Source organism: Sander lucioperca, chromosome 9, assembly GCF_008315115.2.
Source record: "Sander lucioperca isolate FBNREF2018 chromosome 9, SLUC_FBN_1.2, whole genome shotgun sequence".
Taxonomy (NCBI): domain Eukaryota; kingdom Metazoa; phylum Chordata; class Actinopteri; order Perciformes; family Percidae; genus Sander; species Sander lucioperca.
This window is the reverse complement of record NC_050181.1, coordinates 11,713,032-11,733,776: the sequence shown is the minus strand read 5'-3', so window position 1 is coordinate 11,733,776 and position 20,745 is coordinate 11,713,032. Positions and strand designations below refer to the sequence as shown.

General features: G+C 40.4%; 1 protein-coding gene across 2 annotated transcripts in view; it reads right to left on the bottom strand.

Annotated features, from left to right (window-relative positions):
- The window catches only part of LOC116046072 (dipeptidyl aminopeptidase-like protein 6), a 116,273-nt gene that overhangs the window by 82,609 nt on the left and 12,919 nt on the right, over positions 1–20,745 (bottom strand). The window contains exons 1-2 of one of the 2 annotated variants that reach the window (XM_031294240.2): positions 13,682–13,925; positions 13,318–13,393 (exon numbers count right to left, since the gene is read on the bottom strand). In XM_031294240.2, the coding sequence (XP_031150100.1) occupies positions 13,318–13,374 (57 nt within the window). In that variant the 5' untranslated portion in view covers positions 13,375–13,393; positions 13,682–13,925. Of the gene's footprint in view, positions 1–13,317; positions 13,394–13,681; positions 13,926–20,745 lie in introns of those variants that run through there. The other variant, XM_036005418.1, reaches the window with a different exon arrangement.

Genomic DNA, 20,745 nt, shown 5'->3' with positions numbered 1-20,745 from the left:
GAGTCAACCACAGCAAAAGGCTTATTTTATTTTTTATCATCCTGCTGCCTGGTTCGCATTGCATGCCCCTGCTTTGCTGTCCAGTGGACACTACAGTGTGCCTTAAAGCTTGCCTCAAGACAGCATGGGCCGTAGTTTATTATCACATTGATTCAAAGTCATCATAAATTCAATTAAACGGAGTTGCAGACCTATACATCAAATTGGTTCAATTATCAGAAGAACCTGCGTTCAAGCAGGAATTACACATCATAAATTATCAAACTAGTTCTAGAATACAGAATATTAAAAACTGTGAAGTGTGACGGGAAAGACTTTTGTCATTTATATTCAACCACCTGCAAAACATCTGCTGCACATATTTGTAATGCAAACACACTGTTTTTACAAACATATTCAAAATAGAACAATGTGTGCATTTCTGCAGCAACCATATTGAAATATATAGAAAATCTTAGCAGAACATTTACAATAGAATGAAATAATAAGCATTTCAAACACAGCTGATTGCAATTTTAGCTGAAAAAGAAGACATAGCTTAATGTGATGTTGATGAGAACTTGTGGCCAAATGCAGAGGGAGGACAAGATCCCTCACAGCATATATGATTGATTATATCCTACTATACATATTGTTGAGTTGTTTTGTTTTTAATTACTTTAAAAAATCTTAGCGCCCAATTGCTGTAGACTACTTTGCGTCAAAAATCTCAGAGTCATACTGTAACTCAGTGACATTCGAACACACAGACACAATACATGTACTTATTCGGCATACTTTTAATGGTGCAAATTTGCCAAAATGAAAAACAAATGCTAAAAAGCTGGACTCAACTTGTAGCCACCTGTCTCTCATCCGAGGCAGCATTGTACTTCCTGTTTCAAGAGACCCCAAATTATGGGAAATGTAGTTCCAAATTCTAGAGCATGATTATCCCTCAAATAGTATTAAGACAAGTAATAATAATAGGAGTGACAAAATACATTAGCATTAACTTTCTTTTATGTTGCACTTGGGGGACTTTGAAAACCCCTGCTCTAGATAGCTAGATAAATAAATACAGTAATTAGACGGACAGACAGACATACAAATAGACAGATGCCATCAAAGTGGATGAATGAAAACTGAACAGAACAAAAGTCAGCATTAAACGTATGTGTGTCACACAACGGATTTCCAATTAGGATCACAATGTTATATTGAACATGTTTAGAAATGATAGCCATTGCTCCCAGGGTAGAAACATCTCCCTCTGTCAGTGTTAATCAAAATTTAATTATGTCTCGATGAAGGCCAAAGTCAATAGGACTGTGCAGTGGAATACGTTATCGTTGAATTACAACCGAACACTACATTACAACTCTTTTCTCATTTGGGGCCATTTAACAGCCGTGAATTCAATTACTGTGTCTTGCAAGTCACAACACTTTATTATAATTGTGGCCCGTTGCACAAAATCTGAAAACCTCCACAAATCACTGAGTAAGTTGCTGAATTTAGTTTGGTTCATATTAACTTGATAATATGGTATAAAAATCAGCATAAACACGTACTGAGTCTCATGTAGATTCCACAATTCATGCATAATTTTCAGGAAAATCACATTCACGTGATATATATATATATGGTGATTCTAATAAGTGCTCATTTATAAAAAAAAAAATTTACTGAGGCGTGTGTAAAATTCAACTTTGTTAACTACTTTCCAGCACTAAAACCAGCAAAGCATATTGCCTGTTGGAGCTGCCATATTATTATCATCTGCTGAGAATAAGTGCTGAATCTTCCAGTATATTACGGATAAAGGGAAGCTATGTACTGAGCCCAAATTGAAATGGCAGCAGATAAGTCAAAGAGGAAATGGAGTTTAATGCTATGATGTTGTAGAATAGACTTGAGGGGAGCAGCAGACTACAGTCGTGGATTGTAACTGCAGCAGATGATGAGGAGGAGAAGAGGAAGATACAGAGCAGAAAAATCAAACAAGAGTGCATGTCACTAAGAATTTATCTTTACATGTGTGTTTGTGTGTGGATAGATAGTGTGTGTAGCAAAACCCAGGGATGAAAAGGGGTTGCGATGAATGAAATGAGGGAGATTATCATGAGTAGTGTGAAACATGACCTAAACTACCCTGCTTCTCCCGCTTTCTTTTTCTTCAGATATTGGTTGCATGATTTTTCTGGTGCTACAAATTATACCATAACATCCCTTTGGTCATTTAAAGCTGTGATAAGCACTTAATTTTTGCCGTCATTGGGCAAACATTTCATAATAATCTTTCAACATATTGTAATTAAAGTAAAGTGGTCTAAGAGAAAACTAGACTTCTGCATCTCCTGTTGGCTCTGTATTTAGGCTTCAGAAAATCTAGCCATCACAAAAGATTTTGATCAATCCCAGGTCATTTCAGAAAAAAAGAGCGTTCCTATTTGCTGTTCTGTGCATGCTGTCTGTGTGACAAAGAGGGAAGAGAGAGCTGCAGGAATAGGTCCCACCCTACTTCAAATTTTGGCGTTTGTTTTGCATTCTACCCACTGCAGCTTTAATAGTCCATATGTATCTAATTACATGCATTCTTAGACATCTCTACCTAGTCTTGCTTTGCCAGACCTTCCTTCACAGCACTGCGGAGGAGGGTCTAGCTAGTCCACACAACATTCCGCGATGGGAGAAAAACATGCTCTGGTTTATTGGCATTTCTTTAAACCAATCACAATCATCTTGGGCGGTACTTAACCAGGGACACGATGATGGCGCCTCCGCAAAATAGCCTCTTATTTATTTTGCCAAACAACTTATTTTTGCCGAACATGTGTACGTTAAAAAGTTGTTTTAGTCGTGCAACAGAAAACTCAGATTGGACAGATAGTCTAGCTAGCTGTCTGGATTTACCCTGCAGAGATCTGAGGAGCAGTTAACCATAGTCCTCATAAGGCGTCACAGGTTTAGAATGCCAAAGGAAGTGGAAAGTGTGGGACATCCGGCCTAAAAAAGAGGGACATTCGGCAGAATTTCATGCGGCACCTGAACAATCCCGGAAGTGGAACGTCGTTGATATAGACTATCTCAAATACTGAAATGTCTAAGTATTTGCATTTAGAGTATACTTAAGTGTTTCTCTGCTGAATATGGATTTAGAGATATAGACACAAACCATTCATTAATCTAACAACAACAACAACAACAACAACACTTCTGTTCTTCAACAATCACCATCAGATTGTCTGTTCTTACATTTTACATCAGTTTAATTGCCTGAGAACACAAGTTATCTACTCTTCATCAATCTCCCTTGCAGCCTATTTGCATGCAAGAAGGAGAGCAGCATAAAGTTAGAATTTAGTCGAAGCTGAGCAATTTGCTGATCTCAAAGCCATCTGAATGATTTTCATATAAACAAAGAGTAAACAAAATGTTTAAATTCAGAACATGCTAACGAGGGATGCAAACCAGTCATTTGAAATATCCAAATATCTCAAACAACAATGCATACGTACTTCTATCCATCTGTTCCCCACAATGACCAGCTCCCACTGAAGTCATAAGATGGCAACACAACACAAAGAATAACAATGAGCCAGTAAGCATTCTCCACAAAATATGAAACCAACCATTCATTAGAAGTCAGCACTTAAAAGAAAATTAAACGGCAAGCATTTGTCCATCAAGATCCTCAGAAGGGACATTGAGACTCGCCGCCCCCTTCCTGCCTGTCCAGTTGTTATCAAAAACAGCCAGCAGCCTTTTCTGTCAGGAGCAGGAGACTCACCCATAAACACGGACATTCCCACACAGCGTGCCATGCATGCTAAAAGGGCCCCTTACCCTTCTGGAAGCAGTGCTGGTGTCTATCTTCAGCTGGGTGGCTATAAGGACAGACATGGTGAAAAGTGCCACTTGCCTTCCCCCCCTCGCTGTGCTCACACCTTTGTGCTATGAAGTTGAGGCTGCTGTAGGTGCCTGAGAAGTTCTCCCACCCTCCTTTCCCTCTCTCACTCCCCTCCATCTAAGGGAGAGAGGATGACCCAGGGGTCCAGGAGCCCAACCAATACGCCTTCCTCTCTCCTCACAGGGTGAATCAATCACACAGACACTAGCATTGTCTCCATTGGGGTGTGTGTGTGTGTGTGTGTGTGTGTGTGTGTGTGTGTGTGTGTGTGTGTGTGTGTGTGTGTGGGGTTACTTATCTCTCTCGTCCTTACTCCCTCCCTCTCCCCCTCCCTGGCTCACTCCCACTCGTTCACTCCCTCTCACACACACTTAAACTCTCCTAACAAGACTTTTCTCAGCGAAGGAGGAGAGTTCAATAGTGTAAGTAAATTAGACATACAGACTGTATATATAAACAATAAAAACAAATTGTTTCTCGACATATCAGCACCAATACTGCCTGCGAGGCATTTTTTCCTTCCAGTGTGCGTGTGTGTGTGTGTGTGTGTGTGTGTGTGTGTGTGTGTGTGTATGTGTGTTTCCAATCTGAGTGTGTGCACACATTAACAAGAAATGGATCAATTTAGTCCTCTTTGCAGTTGGGTTTTGTGATTAAGCCCAAGTAGTATTTATGCTGCCTGTCTTCCACCACCCCTCCCACACACACACACACACACACACACACACACACACACACACACATCAAGCCATGTTAACAGGACAGAAGCCTGGCACAAGCTACACTGCTGCTTTATTTATGTAGTGTTTGTGTGCATTGTGTATTAAATCCCAGGGCTGAGACTGCATAAACCTGTTTATTCAAGCAAACCACAGCACAGAATCATGGGAAAGAGGGAATAAAATGGCTTTTATGAAAGTAGAAGTGGTTATATTTTTCAATGAAAATCCAAGCCCCCCTTTACTTTTTTAATCTAATCTGCTCAAGTGAATATGACAAAAGCCGGAGGCAAGAAGCACCGTACCTTGAGAAGACCAGCGGAGACAGCACATATAGCAAAGAATTCATAACTCATTCAAGAGCAGTGGGTCACAAGGCTACACACAGTCAATCCCTGTTCAGATATGGACTCAGGGTCCTGAATCATGGTTTGTATTGATGCTGCTGTTCAGCATTTTGCTTGTGTGTGAAATGAAGATGCTGAGGCGATGTGAACATTGAAGACGTAGCCTATGCATTGCAGGGTCATTAAGGCACCATTACATTGCCAAACTGGGCAAGTTTTACACTCCACAGCTACGGAGGCTGGTATCTAATTTAAAATGTTTGAGCAAAATGTGTACTATTCTTCATGTTTTATACCCAGTGGTGGGAACTGGTTGGAGGTTTCACAGCGCTTCATAAATACCTATATTCAAAGTCAGCTGAATTTTTTTGACCGTGACTCATGGACTCGTTTAAAACTCTTCCCCCTGCAGCTGCAGCAGTTTATCACTAATGACTGCCTGGCTTCAGCTCATATTTTACATTTTAAATTTACGTTTGATTTGCTCGCAGACACCAAACCCAAGATGACAGCAGCAGTTGATAAAGGGCTGCACTTAGTTAAAAGTAGGCAGTATAATCACAGAACAAGGGACATTACAAGTTCAAATTAAAAACACAACAGCAAAAGGGAAAAGCTGCACATTTAAATGTTTTTTTTTTTTAATGTTAATCAGCAATGTAAAGCCTTACTCTTAAGGTTGATACAAGGATAAATATTACAGCTACAGTTCATATTTGCATGCACACCACAGAAGATAAGGTTTCATCATCGGAATAGAACAATTGCTCCGGTGAGTGTATCAAGGAATAATAAAGTTGTTTGAGTTAATACAAGACATGGTGGTTATAGTTATAGCCATTGCTGCTAACAGGCTGATTTCGTGCCATGGCATTTCCCCAGGGTCCTTTGAACAACCCCCTGATTGGTCATCTCCCCTATTCATTTTTGTCACATTTACAGCCATGACATACACTCTGATTAAGAACATTGCTGGCTCACAGTAAGTCACTGTAATTGCAATTAGTGTAAAAGGTCAGCGCCGTTATTGCTATAGAGCACAAAAGTGATGTGGTGTTTTATCATACTGACGAAGATTAACAGTGTACGGCTTGACTTTCTTTACTTGTTTACTTACACTCATTTACTAATTTCTTCCACTTAGATAGCCATTAAAGCATTTTAAAGGGGTGATTGAGTGATTATATAGGGTATTTTACACTGTTCCTTAAGGTCTCCTAATAGGGTATGTAACATTGGTTGGGCTGAAAATTGCCCGAATGCTATTTTATTAGGCCCTTAACTACCCTGTGAATATGGCTCTATTTGGAACAAGAGCTTTTCTTCCAACTATGGTATGCTCATGAATGTTTAGATGAGCTGCGCGCTGATTGGTTTGAGCGATCCCCATAGAAACACATTGGAGACGAGACAGCAGGTCTCATATTTGTGTCGGACTTTAGCTAGGAGCTCCACACAGTCTAACGAGAAAGCGGCAACCTCCATACCCAGTGAAATTCACCGTTTCCCTGGGTACTGGACTACTGGAATACTCGGGGCTGGCTGCCAGCTGCCGGCATAACAAGAGTAGCTATATTTACAGTTTGAATTTCGTCACGCCACTTATATAACATCTAGCTACCCAAAGGTCTTATAAAGCTAACAATGGTGTCCGATTTCAAGTGAATACATTTTTGTGAACATTAGGGATTTCGTTAGCTGCTACTGTCCCTTCAACCCTATGTGTACAGATAGCGGCTAGTTAGCATAATTTTCGGCGTAATTCCAGTATATTTACAGTTTGAATTTCATCACGCCACTTATATAACATCTACACCAAGGTCTTATAAAGCTAACTATGGTGTCCGATTTCAATTTAATGAATGTTTGTGATCGTAAGGGATTTCGTTAGCTGCTACTGTCCCTTCAATACTATGTGTAGCTACAGATCGCGGCTAGTTAGCATAATTTTCGGCATAATTCCAGTATATTTACAGTTTGAATTTCGTCACGCCACTCATATAACATCTACCCCAAGGTCTTATAAAGCTAACTATGGTGTCCGATTTCAATTTAATGAATTTTTGTGAATTTCAGAGGAATTCTAAGAGGAGGCTAGCTAGCTCTCATTGATAGAGCTCCATCCAGCCGCAGGCTCTATCAATGAGACTCGCGGACAAGAGGCGTTTATTTCCCCGATCGTTTGTTTAAATAACTCAACACATTATAATTACACACATTATAAGATTAACTGGAACCTGTGGTAAGAGATTGGTGGCGTAACAAGCTCGCTGACCGCGCTCTCACTCACACACACCGGCCATTTAGCAGCAAGAGGGAAGCTGCAGGCCCTGGAGCTCTGTCAGGGCAGCGGCGTTTGATAGTCCATTGACCCAAATAACGGTGACTTTGCGCGGGTATGGAGTACCATGGGCTGCCAGCCGTGACGGAGCTCCATCTTCCTCACAGCAGGCCGGGGTCTGTGAAGGAAAGCAGGCAATTCGTAAAACGGCCCATATTTGACCTCTACATAGTTGATTTCTCGCATTAAAAAAGTCTCAGAAGTGAATTTAGTGGTAAAATATCAGATTAACAATGTAAACAATTTCTGAGATCTGCGCGACCTATTCAGAAGACTAAGCTGACCTCAGATCAGTGGTGTAGCCTATGTAAATGTTGGGGCGTGACAAAGATAGAGACTAGAACCAAATCTCAACGAGCCGCCGAGATGTCAACTCGGCGGCCGTTTCAAATTGTGAGATTTGCAGAGGAAAGAGGTGTCAATGGGATTTTGAGGTTCTATGTATGTCCTGGTTACCCACTAAACTGTCATTATTCAACTATGACAAGGTAAAATCGGTTTTGCATTCAATCACCCCTTTAAGAGCTGATGTCAAAACAAAATAATTATCAAAGTATGTGCAATCTAGCAATGGCACTGACAAATTGAAGTAGTTTATATTACAACTCAAAAATACCAATGACATTGCGCATTTTGGTTTTATTAAATCACAGATAAGAGTATGTTTAAGGGAAACACTTAAAGCACATATGGCTGTCTAGATCCGGAGAGAGAGCTGGATTTATTCCCAGATACCATAGGGATAATGAAATCATTAGTTCAGGTTTTGGCTTATCTAAAAAGGGTCTACCTAACTGGTGTCTACAGCTGCTGAATTAAAGTGATACATCATGATCAATAAATACCAAACAGCTCTATGTGAATCAGAAGAAGCGAATCATCCCTAAAAGGGTATTCCTCTTGATTGTTTTTCTGTAAGCATGCAATCTTTTCAACACAGCTGTAAAAATGAGGCTTGATAACCTTATAGAACTAAGGTCTAAATGAAAGGTGCACATGTGTTTAGAAATGTGCATTAGTGTTACTTTGTGTGTGCTACTTTTCAGCATAAAAATGTATAATCTAAACTCACTTTATAACTTTACGTCCCATGTTGCCATCAAACCTTTATGCCTTTATCCCAGCTCTGATCTTGACCTTCTGCCAGACCACAGCACCTATCTTGGCTAATGAACTCGAAGGCCCCAAGCATCCCCCGCCAGTGCTCCACCCTGTGGATCCCAAAGATTCACATTGCTGTACTTGGTATGCTTCTCAGACTAGCTCCTCTTTGAGCTCAGGAAAGGGCAGTGGTGCAAAGATATGAATATAGAACACACCGCTGTTTGTCAGAATAGGAAGGAGTCCAGGAGTACGTGTATATCGGGGCTATCATGTGTCTTTATCAGCGAGATGCAAGCGGCTTCTACTACAGACAGAACTTGATCAGGTCATCTGTTACATGTGAAGCTACAGATGAACCTGTGCATGATTGTGTCCAGGATGAAGAGCTTGCAGTGCTCCCGGGTGGCCAGGAGCCGCACAACCTGGAAAGCTTTTATAAGCATGGTTTTCATCTACAGCAAACCTTCCCTGGAGTGCCAAACCCATGGCACAGCAGTTAGTGGTGACAAATGATGGCTGTTGAATGGTGTTGTCCCTTGCTGCTGGCCGTCCCTGGTTGTTTCTCTGTCTCTGAATTTCATTTCTTTGAACAATGTGCTATTGTTCGCCACTGCATTATCACTCTCGATGCAGTCATTCAAGATGGGCGAGTAGCATGTGTGTGTATGGGCACATCAGGAAAATGAAAGTCATTTTGTAGTGCTAATAGTGGCTGTGGGCAGCAATACAAACATTTTAAGCAGGTGATTTAAAGTGCAATGGTTCAATGCAGAAATACAGAGGGCTCACTAGATGAATACTGAATGCTTTTGAAAGATATTTCATCCGTACATATTCCTGCTGCATACAAATCATTTCAGTGAAAGTTTGTCTGTATGATTCTACTCCAGGGAACCTTAACATTCAGCTCAGAGTGCCAGTAAATACTTGACACACACTTTCAAATAGCTCTGATACAGTTGCACTCAAAACTGACTTGATCAAACAGATTGAAGTTATGATCATGTTCCCTGAAAACCTATGTGAATAACAACATGCAACATGGCCCCACAGAAAAAAACCTTTTTTAAACAATACCATTGGTATCTTGGAAACAGAGAGCACTGTCAGCGAATGCAAATGATGAAAGTCTAGAATTAGGAGAAAGGCACTGGCCTTGAAAACATCAGGCATCAGAGGCAGCCAGCACAACAGATGAGACAAGACACCGTAAGGCAAAATATAAAGTGTATTTTATGCTCTGTGGAGCAGGAGGTACAAATGGATGCCAATGATTCAATCTGGGCCATGTCTGAATGTGATTAAATGATGCTAAGTACCCTTTCTATCTGAATTTAATGCATTTGAAATTATGGATCTAAGATGCAAAATGATGAATGAAAGGTTGTTGACGGGAATTGCATGTGCAGTGTCCTAAACACTACAATATACTAGAAACAGAAAATATACAATATAAAGGCCATGTAGCCTAGTTTCTACAGAGCACTTTTGGATGTTGGGATTTGTGAATCTTCTTGGGTGTCTTTTCATTATGAAAGCAGTCATGAACATAATCACCACAGAAAACATCAAAAACGCTTCACCACAGAAGCAGCAACAGCAGCTGACAACAACCACTGCAAAAAGCTTAATGCAGTACAGTTGTAGACAACCGTAATCAACAACGTAACGTGGTGACACTTTCTGAACTTTCAGAGGGCTCCAAATTAAATTGTAGAATATATGCATTTTAGTGCACAGATAAGTTCTGGTAAGAGCCACTAACCTAAAATAATTGTTAGTGCTTTGCATAGTGCATCTCCCAACAAAAACTACATCTTCTTTCTTATAAGAAATTACCAGAACTTCCTATTAACTCTTGACTTGAAATGTCCTACCTAAAAAAGGTATGATTACCAGTGATATGTACTAGTTTTATTAAAACATTTGCTGGGATTAAAAGCTTGAAACACCATAACTGCAATGACTGATGATCTGTGATTTTGACACTTGGCTGTGAAGAGCAGCGGTTTTGTTCCCGGCTGTGACTTAGTAATATCCTAACAAAGTAATGTCAAAATTGCTGCAATTACTAAATACAAAGAAAAAACAATAGGAGAAAAGAGTCAAGATGAAAATTATAATTTGGTATCCATATAGATGGGGGGGCATTTTCGAGTTCTCTCATTCTCAGAGCAGGATCATACCCATAATGAGTATTCTTTTTTTCTTTTTCACTATGTTTTTATTAATTTTTCATTGCAGTTACAATGAAACCCGTCCCAACCCACAACAAAATGTCTCTCTCAACCTCTGCCGTACTACAACAATCAAAAAGCAAATTAAATGACAGTATCACAGTAACAGCTCCCCTATGTCTTCTTCTTTTATAAACTGGTCAAATGGCCTCCAAATTTTGTCATATGCCCCAGTTTGCCTCTCAATATCTAAGTCAGTCTCTCCATTGACATATATTGCAACATATTCTTGATCCAAGCACCAGATGTAGGTGCCTCCATTTTCTTCCTGATGAGAGCAATAGTCCTTTTTACCTGTAGTATAGCCAAATCAATACATGTATATTCTTGAGCTATCAGATTCAGATTTGTTGGACACAGGTGCAGCAATATCATATTAGGGTCAAGTGGAATGTTCACAGACAAGATGAACATGGTTTTATTGATCACCTCCCTTCACAATGTTTTAATGTTGTCACACTCCCAGACATAAATGTTCCTAGCCTCATTGCATTTAAAACAAAGGTCAGGTATATTACTGTTGTATTTATTTAATTTAACAGGAGTTATGTATGTCTGCATCAGCCAATTATATTGGAGTAGCTTTAAATTACAGTTTTCTGAGATGCGTCAAAAAACTCTCTTATTGCAATTGTTTGTTTAAATTTCTTCTAAGAATGAGAGAGATCTAATTGCTATTGCTAGTGGTTCAATAGCTAGTATGAACAGAAGTGGTGATAGAGGTGAACCTTGGGGGCAACCTCTTGTAATATTGAAGGGCTCAGGCACCACTTCCTTTGTCAGAACCATTGATCCAGTTAAGGAAAGTATTTCCAAAACCGGCTTAATGAGTCTTAGTGAAGACATGTCTACATTTTTTCCAAATTTTCTCTATCCTCTGGTGGGCAGCTCAGATATCCACGACCAGACTTAATGACTTATTTTCTATGCAAATTGACAGCAGATTATGGTAGAATTTATTAGGCTGTGCCCGGGAGTCCTTAAAGAGTCAAACTTTGGTCACAGAAACTTTACTCTTCAGGACTTTTGGGCTTATATTGAGCTGTTTAATAGCAAATGTGGAAAAATGTGGAATATACAGAGGTAGTGCTTCTCATTGCATGTGGTGAAATTGTTTGAAATAAACTGACTGGAGGCTTGTAAAGCCCAAATAACAAGAGAAAAACCTGTCAAGATGCGACAAATTGGAAAAAGCTTGTCAAGGAAGCTTGATCTCGAGTCAGTGTGTGACATTGTGCCTCCAGCAGAGGGCAAACTAACTCCAGCATCAGTTGAATGAAACACATGGGAATCAAGAGTCAGTCAAAGTCTCATGTATTACAATCCACTAGTACTGACAAATAAGTGAACCACCACGGAAAACAGAGACATCCACATTTAAAAAGAGAAAATGAAACCGCATGGTAACAAACAAAACATGCAGAACTGTGAGAAATGTGATTAAATGAACTCAGTGAATCAATGGGGCAAAAACACTGAGCTTTCCACATCCTATTAACTTGTTCTCAGGGTTTCCCCAAGTATAGCATATACTGTACATTAGTGACAAGTAAGCTATATTTAATCTAAAACTAAAAACAATATGTTTTAAAGAATGAACTCATGTGGCACTGTCTTCAGTTTACAGAAACACCTAAAAATAGCCTACTACAGCCTGTGATCTGGAAACATTTTTAGGGACGAAATGCCCCCTACAGGCAGACAGATTTGTCAATTTAAATATTTCACAGCTTCTCCTCAGAGTAACACATGCAGGGAACCTGATTCATGCATCAACATATTTTTGTCCCTTATTGAAACCACAATCGATGCGTCCCCCTGTGTAATTCCAGTTAACTTTGGATCTTGTTTGTGAGTGTTGCTCGGAAATGGCATTATGGTATGCTCTTGCTGGGGCTTTGCTAAAAAAAAGTGTTGATTTGTGACATTTTCTTTGTAAGAATATCGTAAAAAGAGCAATCCATTCAGCTAACCTAAGAAAGGTAATGCACAATCTGACAGATGTAGACTACGGAATAAAAGCTGGTAAAAACATCAAGTCAGAGCTGAGAGGGAATAGAAAACCACCAGACTCTTATCAGGACAACCTAATTGGCTTCTCTGCACATGGACAAGCTGTGGACAGACACTCTATTCTAGGCCATGAACTTTGCAAACAAGTATCTTATCACACGATGTGGTCTATCGAGTCTTTACTGCTAAAAGCAGATGGAAAACTGAGGGGACATTTTATGGAGTACCTTTGCCTTGATACCAGCAGAGGAATTTATTCAAAACAGTGGCACATATTGTTTCCAGAAAATGATTGCTATAAATGATCCGACACTTGAATAAATGAGTGTCAAATAAGACAACTGAATATGACACTGAAGTGAGACACAGAAAGGAAACTGGATCTGATCTGAAAAAGTCTTAAATTAAGACAAACGACGCAGAAGACAGCAACGCCACAACATCGCACCAACACGTAACACGACTCTGCTCGTCTTATACTGCTGAGAGTAAGTCCGCAGCAAAAGACATAAAACCGTCTCCTCGCGCACCAGTGCGCCTTCAAACGTAGGCTACTACTTCAACAATGCTGTGACGACGGTGGATTTTAAGCTTGATGGTTAGAAAGGCATGCCGACTGAATGTGAGCAAGAAGTGGAAAGAGGAGGCTTATAATATAAATTACCTTCTCTCCCTTGGTGGATCCCCTGCGGTAGTTTCCTGCACCTGCTGATGAGTTCATGGTCCCATATAGCAATAATCTGCAATACAAAAATATTCACCTGAAGCCCACTGAACAATCAACTTTGTTCTCTCTCTCTCTCTCTCTCTCTCTCTCTCTCTCTCTCCTCTCTCTCTCTCTCTCTCTCTCTCTCTCTCTCTCTCTCTCTCTCTCTCTCTCTCTCTCTCTCTCTCTCTCTCTCTCTCTCTCTCTCTCTCTCTCTCTCTCTCTCTCTGCAAGTTGAAAAAGTCTAATATGGCGACACTGATAATTGCATGCTGTTGAGCTCCAGCTATTCCAGCAACGCGCGAGCTTGAACGCCACCCACCTGTAGTAATGCTATTTAAAGTGTTGTCCAATGGTAAATCACAGCGCTGATAGGCGCAGCCTCGAGCTACACAGTGTGAGCTTTCTGCCGGCGGCGCGCCTCAGCAGAAAGATTCCTCACGATGTCTAGTCACTACGATTTCCAGTCAGCATGTGGAGTTTCTTTTGTAGTTTTTTTGCAGAGGTGTTGCTTAAAATGAGCTGGTCCTCGGCCAGTTTAACGTTCCGAATTAGAATAGCATTGGCAAAGAAAAGGAGAAGTGATGCTGCCGCTTGAGGGAGAGGTTTAGACATCTGCTTTCACAACTCGTTTATGATTTGTTTGTCTCTGATGCCGCTATGAGCTGGACATTGAGTGTAATTTGCCCTCCGCCGCTGTTTCAGGGCAGACACTTCCGCAATTACAAGCTTTTAGCGGAGGGTGGTGGTCAAAGGCGAAACTACGTCACCCCACGGCCCCTCAGCGATTCATATTTTTCCATAGGTCTACTGAGGAAGGAATGCAAAAAGTTCATTACAGAGAGTTAAGTGTGAATTTAGTGAAACCACAGGGAGCTAAATGGCGGCGCACTCTGCAAATAGGCCCACTAATGATGCGGGGCTGGGGAGTTTTCTCTTCAGCTGCAGCTAATTAGAGGGAACAAAGGACAGACTTTTCTTTTGTTAACAAGAAAGATATGATTCATATTTATTTAAGGATATTTGTGTGAATCCTATGAGGGGACTGTTTGTTTAACTTCTGTTTTTCTTATGCAGACTCCTGTGATGTTGCGATCACAAATCAGAAATCAAACTGAGGTACATGTGTAATTACAGTCAGTGGTTAGTAAATACAACCTTAAGACTTCTCTCTGTGGAGAGATGAGGAAGTCTGTGGTGTCGACCCCAACTTTTTTCTTGCTGTTATCTTTTGCCGCATTGCACTGGTGATAGTACAATATATAGTAATATACCCAAAGAAACGCAATTTAGGTATGACAATTCCCAGTTGGGCTGTGTTGGCGAAATATTAACAAGGCAACACAAAACATATCTCCTCCCCTATAAGGCAGATAATAAAGAAGAACCACAAAGTCAGGCACAATGTGTGCTCTTTGTTAGATATATTATGTGTGAAGACTGTATATCACAATTACAAATTCATTTTAAATTCACATTTTATGTGAAAATAAGTCATGTTTTTGTTAAAATGTGAAAACCATGCCACAGTCATGGCAAAGCTTGCTTTCTACCATCTTATAATGTCAAAAAGGACACTTCATGGTGGTTTTGTAACATGCCTTTGTGTATTCCAGAAAAGCAATCATGCATGAGACAGGAGAAAGTATAAAGTTTGTGTGTGTGTGTATGTGTGTGTGTGTGAGACAGAGGGCTGAGCAGCATGGAGGCATCCTTCATCACAAAGCCATCATTTACAGATCAGCACCATGGACAGCAGCCAGGCAGCTCTGTGTCGGTGTTAATGGAAGAACAGGCAAGGGGCTCTAAAGCCACAGGAGACCAATTACAGTTGTTATACTGTAGTGTTGTGGAAATGCTCAAGTGGAGTAGAGGTTTTAGACCAGGAAGCAAGTTACACTGAACCCAAATGAATTGGAAATCAGCCAGCTGGAATAGAGTGGGGGAGGATGAATGAGGGAAATCTGCATAACAAATATGCTTTATGATGCTCCTCTCTTGTTGTCTTTCTGTGTCTGTGTTATGACCCAGCTTTGTAGTTTTATCATAACAGACCAATACAAAGTATCAGTGTTCCTGCCTGATGGTATGTGAGAGCGCTGTGAATCCTGTGCTGCATTTCCAGATCTTGTATCAGTCCCTGTGGTCTATTACCACTTTATTTAGATTAAGCTAAATATGCTTGGGACATTAATTTCAGCTTTTGGAGAAAGCATCCAAAGTTCCTACCGTTTTTTAATACTGACAAGGCAAGAACCATAAATGTCTGCTAAAGCAAGAGTTTATTTCAAAATGGGCTTCATGGATTTGCATATAACTTATTCATACACCATACACCGCCTCTGAAACCGCCATCTAGATGCAAAATAAATCATAAACTTCTTGCTGGAAATCCAATTTTTCTCCCAGCTGGCCTTCCCATTTCCTCATTAGAATATCAACAAAGTTGACCACATGGGCTGCGAAGCGATAAATAAATCTCTGTTCTGAGCACCACTAATCTAATGGACCTAAGGATCTCAGGGGTTGGAAGTGTACGTTTTGGGGATCACTGGCAGCATGTGAAAAGCCAAGCCCTGTAGTGATAATGACCTGAATGACCAGGGGAAGCAGCGCTATAAGCTGAAGAACCTCCTCCACTTAATGACGTGTGGGCTGCTTAAGGGCTGACATGAAGTTGGAGTGACATAAGACTGCATACAGACAACAGCAGCAGCAATACCCCTGCCCTTAACATTTGTTTCCACTCTTCCACTTGGCCTGAAATTACTTAACACAGTTGCCTGCAGGAGGATGGGTCACATAACCTTCGTCATCACCATCGGCTCTAAAATACATTAGTGCCTGACTTGGTGAGGACCACTTTAGAGGGCAAGAAGCAGAACACTTACAAAGCCAAAAGAGCTATATTACTTTAAAAGTTCATGTTGGAACTGTTCAAAAATGCGTAATTTGTAACAACAAAAAACCCCACAAGAATAAGAAACAAGAACATGAATTAGATTAAAGAACAGGGGCTGGCAATATTATATATTTTGTTTTCATCAACATATCTCATAAAAAGCCCAAAACCAACAACATGTCTCATTCTTGTTGGTTTTGGTCTTTTCGAGGTCTTTATAGAATATCACCAGATTTTATTCGCTTTTTTGCTGAGAGTTAGAAGAGAAGCTTGATACCAGTCTCATATCTGTCTGTTCAGTATGAAGCTACAGCCAGTAGGTGGTTAGCTTAGCTTAGCTTAGCATAAATACAGAAAACACAGGGAAACAACTAGCCTGGCTCTGTCTACTAAGAGTGTAAAAGCATAAAATAAATCCATTTACCAGCACCTGTAAAGCTCACTAATGAACAAGCCATTTCTCAATTGTTTAATCCATACATCAAAGTGTAAAAATGAGAAGTTGTGGTTTTACAGGGGGTTATGTGCAGACTATTTCTTGCGGGGGAGCAATGCCTTCCTGCAGTATTGTTGTCATCGTGAGGTTGCCAAGCAACCAGCGGAGACTCCAGGAAGTCACTGCTTCTGGCCATGAAAGCAAATGTGCATATTTCCCCAAATGTTGGACTATTCTTTTAATCAATAACAAAAATGAGTCACTGACACAATGCATTCCCTAGCCCGTAACTCTATCACAACTAACCTTAATTCTAGCTGGTGCCCCTCGTAGTGCCCATCACGGACGCTACTTTTTGCCCATTAAACCAAGTCTTAAAAACTGTCAGTAATGACCAAAATATCCTCACTTTGCAAAATTGTTCTTACTCCTAAGGTCTAAATCCATATTGGTCCTCACAAAGATAGACATACAAGACCACACACACACACACACACACACACACACACACACACACACACACACACACTTACAAAGACTTATAGCACTGCATCAGCTTTCAGGGGCAGGTTTCAGACTTCCAGACACTTTATCTCAGGTTGTGGTCAAGAGTGACTTCCTGTCGGATTGCCTTTCAGCCATGCAGTTCCATGCATCTCCTGTTTATCACTCCACTGGCATACATACACTAATTACAACTGACCCTAACAGGGCAACATCATAATTTACATTGAAATAGTGTGAACAAACGGCATGCAGGCTGTGCAGGAGGTAGTCCATATAGCCTATCTGTATACATTTGAATTAGGCATCTTCATCTTTCTCTTGCGTCTGGTGGGTAGTGAAACCTTTTTTCTAAGCTATTTCTTGCAGAGTAGATTGAAGCTTGGCTTATGTGAGATACAATGTGTGACTGTCTGTATTGAAATGAGCACTTCTTGTCTGTATTAGGAGCGGAGGAGAAGGAGGAGAAGAAAAGCTCACACGAACGAATGTGTTCTGTAAGTGGAAGTGTTTCTGTGCCACTGGGGGATATAAGCGCTGCTCAGTTGCATGCAGTATAGTCTTCCTCCACAGCGCTGCAAAGGAAGATCTGGCTAGTCCACACAGCATTCCAGGATGGTAGAAAAATGTGCTCTGGTTTATTGCCATTTCTTTAAACCAATCACAAACGTCTTTGGCAGCACTCGGGAAGGCTTTTTTGGTGGAACATGTGTACGTTAAAAAGTTGTTTCAGTCGTGCAACAGAAAACTCAGATTGGACAGATAGTCTAGCTAGCTGTCTGGATTTACCCTGCAGAGATCTGAGGAGCAGTTAACCATAGTCCTTATAAATCGACCGGAGTTTAGAATGCCAACACAAAGACAGCTGAAGTTGTGGGACTTCCGGCGGAATTTCCAGCGGCAACGGAGCAATCCCAGAAGTTCGTTGATATAGACTACATGCATAATGGTCATTTGTTGTGAGGCACGTTCAAATTTGTTTATGTGATTTGATCAGAGCTTTCATGGATGCTCTGCATGGCAAACATTCATCACATACTGTGCAATATGACTATCTTACATTGGTGTAAGAAATTCAGTCAGTGTTGTGGCTGTTTTTTATGAGCCGTGCCATTAGCGGTTATGCTGTTTCACAATGCCACAAGGAATATGTTGGCCCAGATTAATCTTCAAAATGAGCCAACAATTCAATAATCTCCACAGTCTATGTGCAAACTATCATATGTTATTATAGAATTCGTCAACAGGATGAGAGGAGACAGATAGCACACAAAATAAGCCTGCAAGAGATTTGATTTGGACAGATTTGTGTGGGCTCACAACATTGTGTTTTGTGCTGAAGAGATTAGCAAACAACATTACGTGCACACACTGAGTAAGTGGTCTTGTAAGGTACATGCAGCACAGATACATCGTTCTAATTTCTCATCTGAGCTGCATTCCCAGTAATTTTCCATAGCTACAACACCTCTAAAATTCTTTTCACTATTGATGTCAAGAGGTCAAGATGTTGTATCTACACTCCAGTATGAATCCACGCAGAAAGGAAACAACCACTGTGATACTATTGCTCCATCACATTATTCTGCGGACACCCACTGTCATGCATCACCTTGGCAGCACATTAAGCCTTATATGCTTTATGAAAAAGGATTTAAAAGGGAAAAGTGCAGTCAAATATCTCACATTGACATAAATACTCTGCACACACAAAGATCTACATATTCCTGCTCAAAAACAATTACTCATCATCAAAGTCTTTTGTCTCTGTGTGCTTTGTTTTGACAAAGAAAGGGGGTCCATTCATCACTATAAATGGAGGGAGACACTGTGAATTTTCACTGTACTGTACTTCAGCATATTCAGCCATAGTCAGCGCTGCTGGATCTTTGGCTTTGAGATGGCAATTTGTGGTTTAGGATTCTTTGGGCTTGGAAAACATACCTGTCCTGCATGTGTACATATTTCACTGTGTGAAAATAAATTGGTGCTCTCTAACACTGAGTTAGTTTAACAGGTCAACACCCCGCACATCACATTTTACTCCTGTTATATTACATCAGCCACACTCACACTGTGTAAGCGAACAAGTTTTGGGGGTTGCAAGATAAATCGGAAAGGTCGTGAAATGTTTACTAGGAGAGAAAAGTAGAAAAAACATTTTTGCTGCACAAAGTTCTGCTTATTTTCTTACTTTCCTCTAATCTCTGCTGTGTCTCTTGTGGTTATTGGATACTATTTACTTCTTCAGGAATTCACAGTGTTTACATTTGAGAACACACACACAGTGAAGTGAAGACCAGTGTGAAGTCCATCAAAATTAAAACACAACTCCCGAACGCCATGTTTTATTAGCCAACGTTTTCAATTATCTTGTCAAATGTATGCTCTTTGAGACCAAATGTAATTTTGTCGACTGAAAATATGTCTGTAAAACTAATTTCTCATTTAACCCTCTCCAGTTTAGAGTGCTCAATTTAGAAATCCAGAATGCCTCCTTCTAAATCTCCCCGTCTTTTCATCACTCTTTGAACTTGTCACAACTGGTAGACTTATGCAACCAGTGAGGGGGTTGCAGGTAGACATTTCATTTTAAGAGGTCATGAGCCAAAAATGTTTGGCGCACCTGTTCTAATGCATACTGTTCACACATAAAATCATAGCTGAACAAAGATGTTTCCCTGAATCAGTTGTCTGGGGTTTTGTATAATGCCTCAGCCACAGACTGTTTACTCCCTACACTCCTTATGCTCTATTTTGGGCCTGATAACCACTCTGTTTGGCTGAGCATTAGAGAAGACCTTTATTGTTTTATGTCTGAGATTATTTTTAACATTACAAAGAGCCAAATATCTGCCAAACTACAGGGTTTTTTTTTCTGCCTGCTTCCAAACAACATGTAGATCCTCAGCAGGACAATCTGAGAAGCCCAATCTATTTCTCTGTCTGTGTAACCACTGCCCACACAGGTACCAGGCCGTCTTTCAACACCTTGTTTATTACACCGAACTTTAACTATGTCCTTCAACACATGGGGTAAATATGTCAATAAAAACAGAACAGAAAAGAATTACTTTCTTTTACTTGTGGTCTCAGATGATTTAGTTCACCACACCTAGGTTTGTGACGTGTGCAGTCTCATCGCCAGCCTCATCAAACTTTGAAGTGATCCCTTGGTAGCCAACAAAGAGAATTCTGGCAATTCACTAATGGACTTGGACGCCATGACTTATTCAGCAGCCTCACATTCAGCCCAGCACCTGAATTTGGGATAGTTTTCACCCATTTCATGTTGGTTCACTGCATCTTTCCCTGGACTGTCAAGGACCCTGTTCTAAAATACATTATAACGTGAAGGGTCTGCACTGTGGTCCTCTGGCTGTGTGTTTAGATGGGTTGTGCAAAAATCCAAAGTGACTTAATTTAGACAGCTTGTATATTATCCTAATAAGTCTCTTTGATAATTCCAGGTTACCTTCAATAATGTATTTAGATATTAATTTTCAACCAAATAGACAGACATGGATTCATGATTTATATTTTG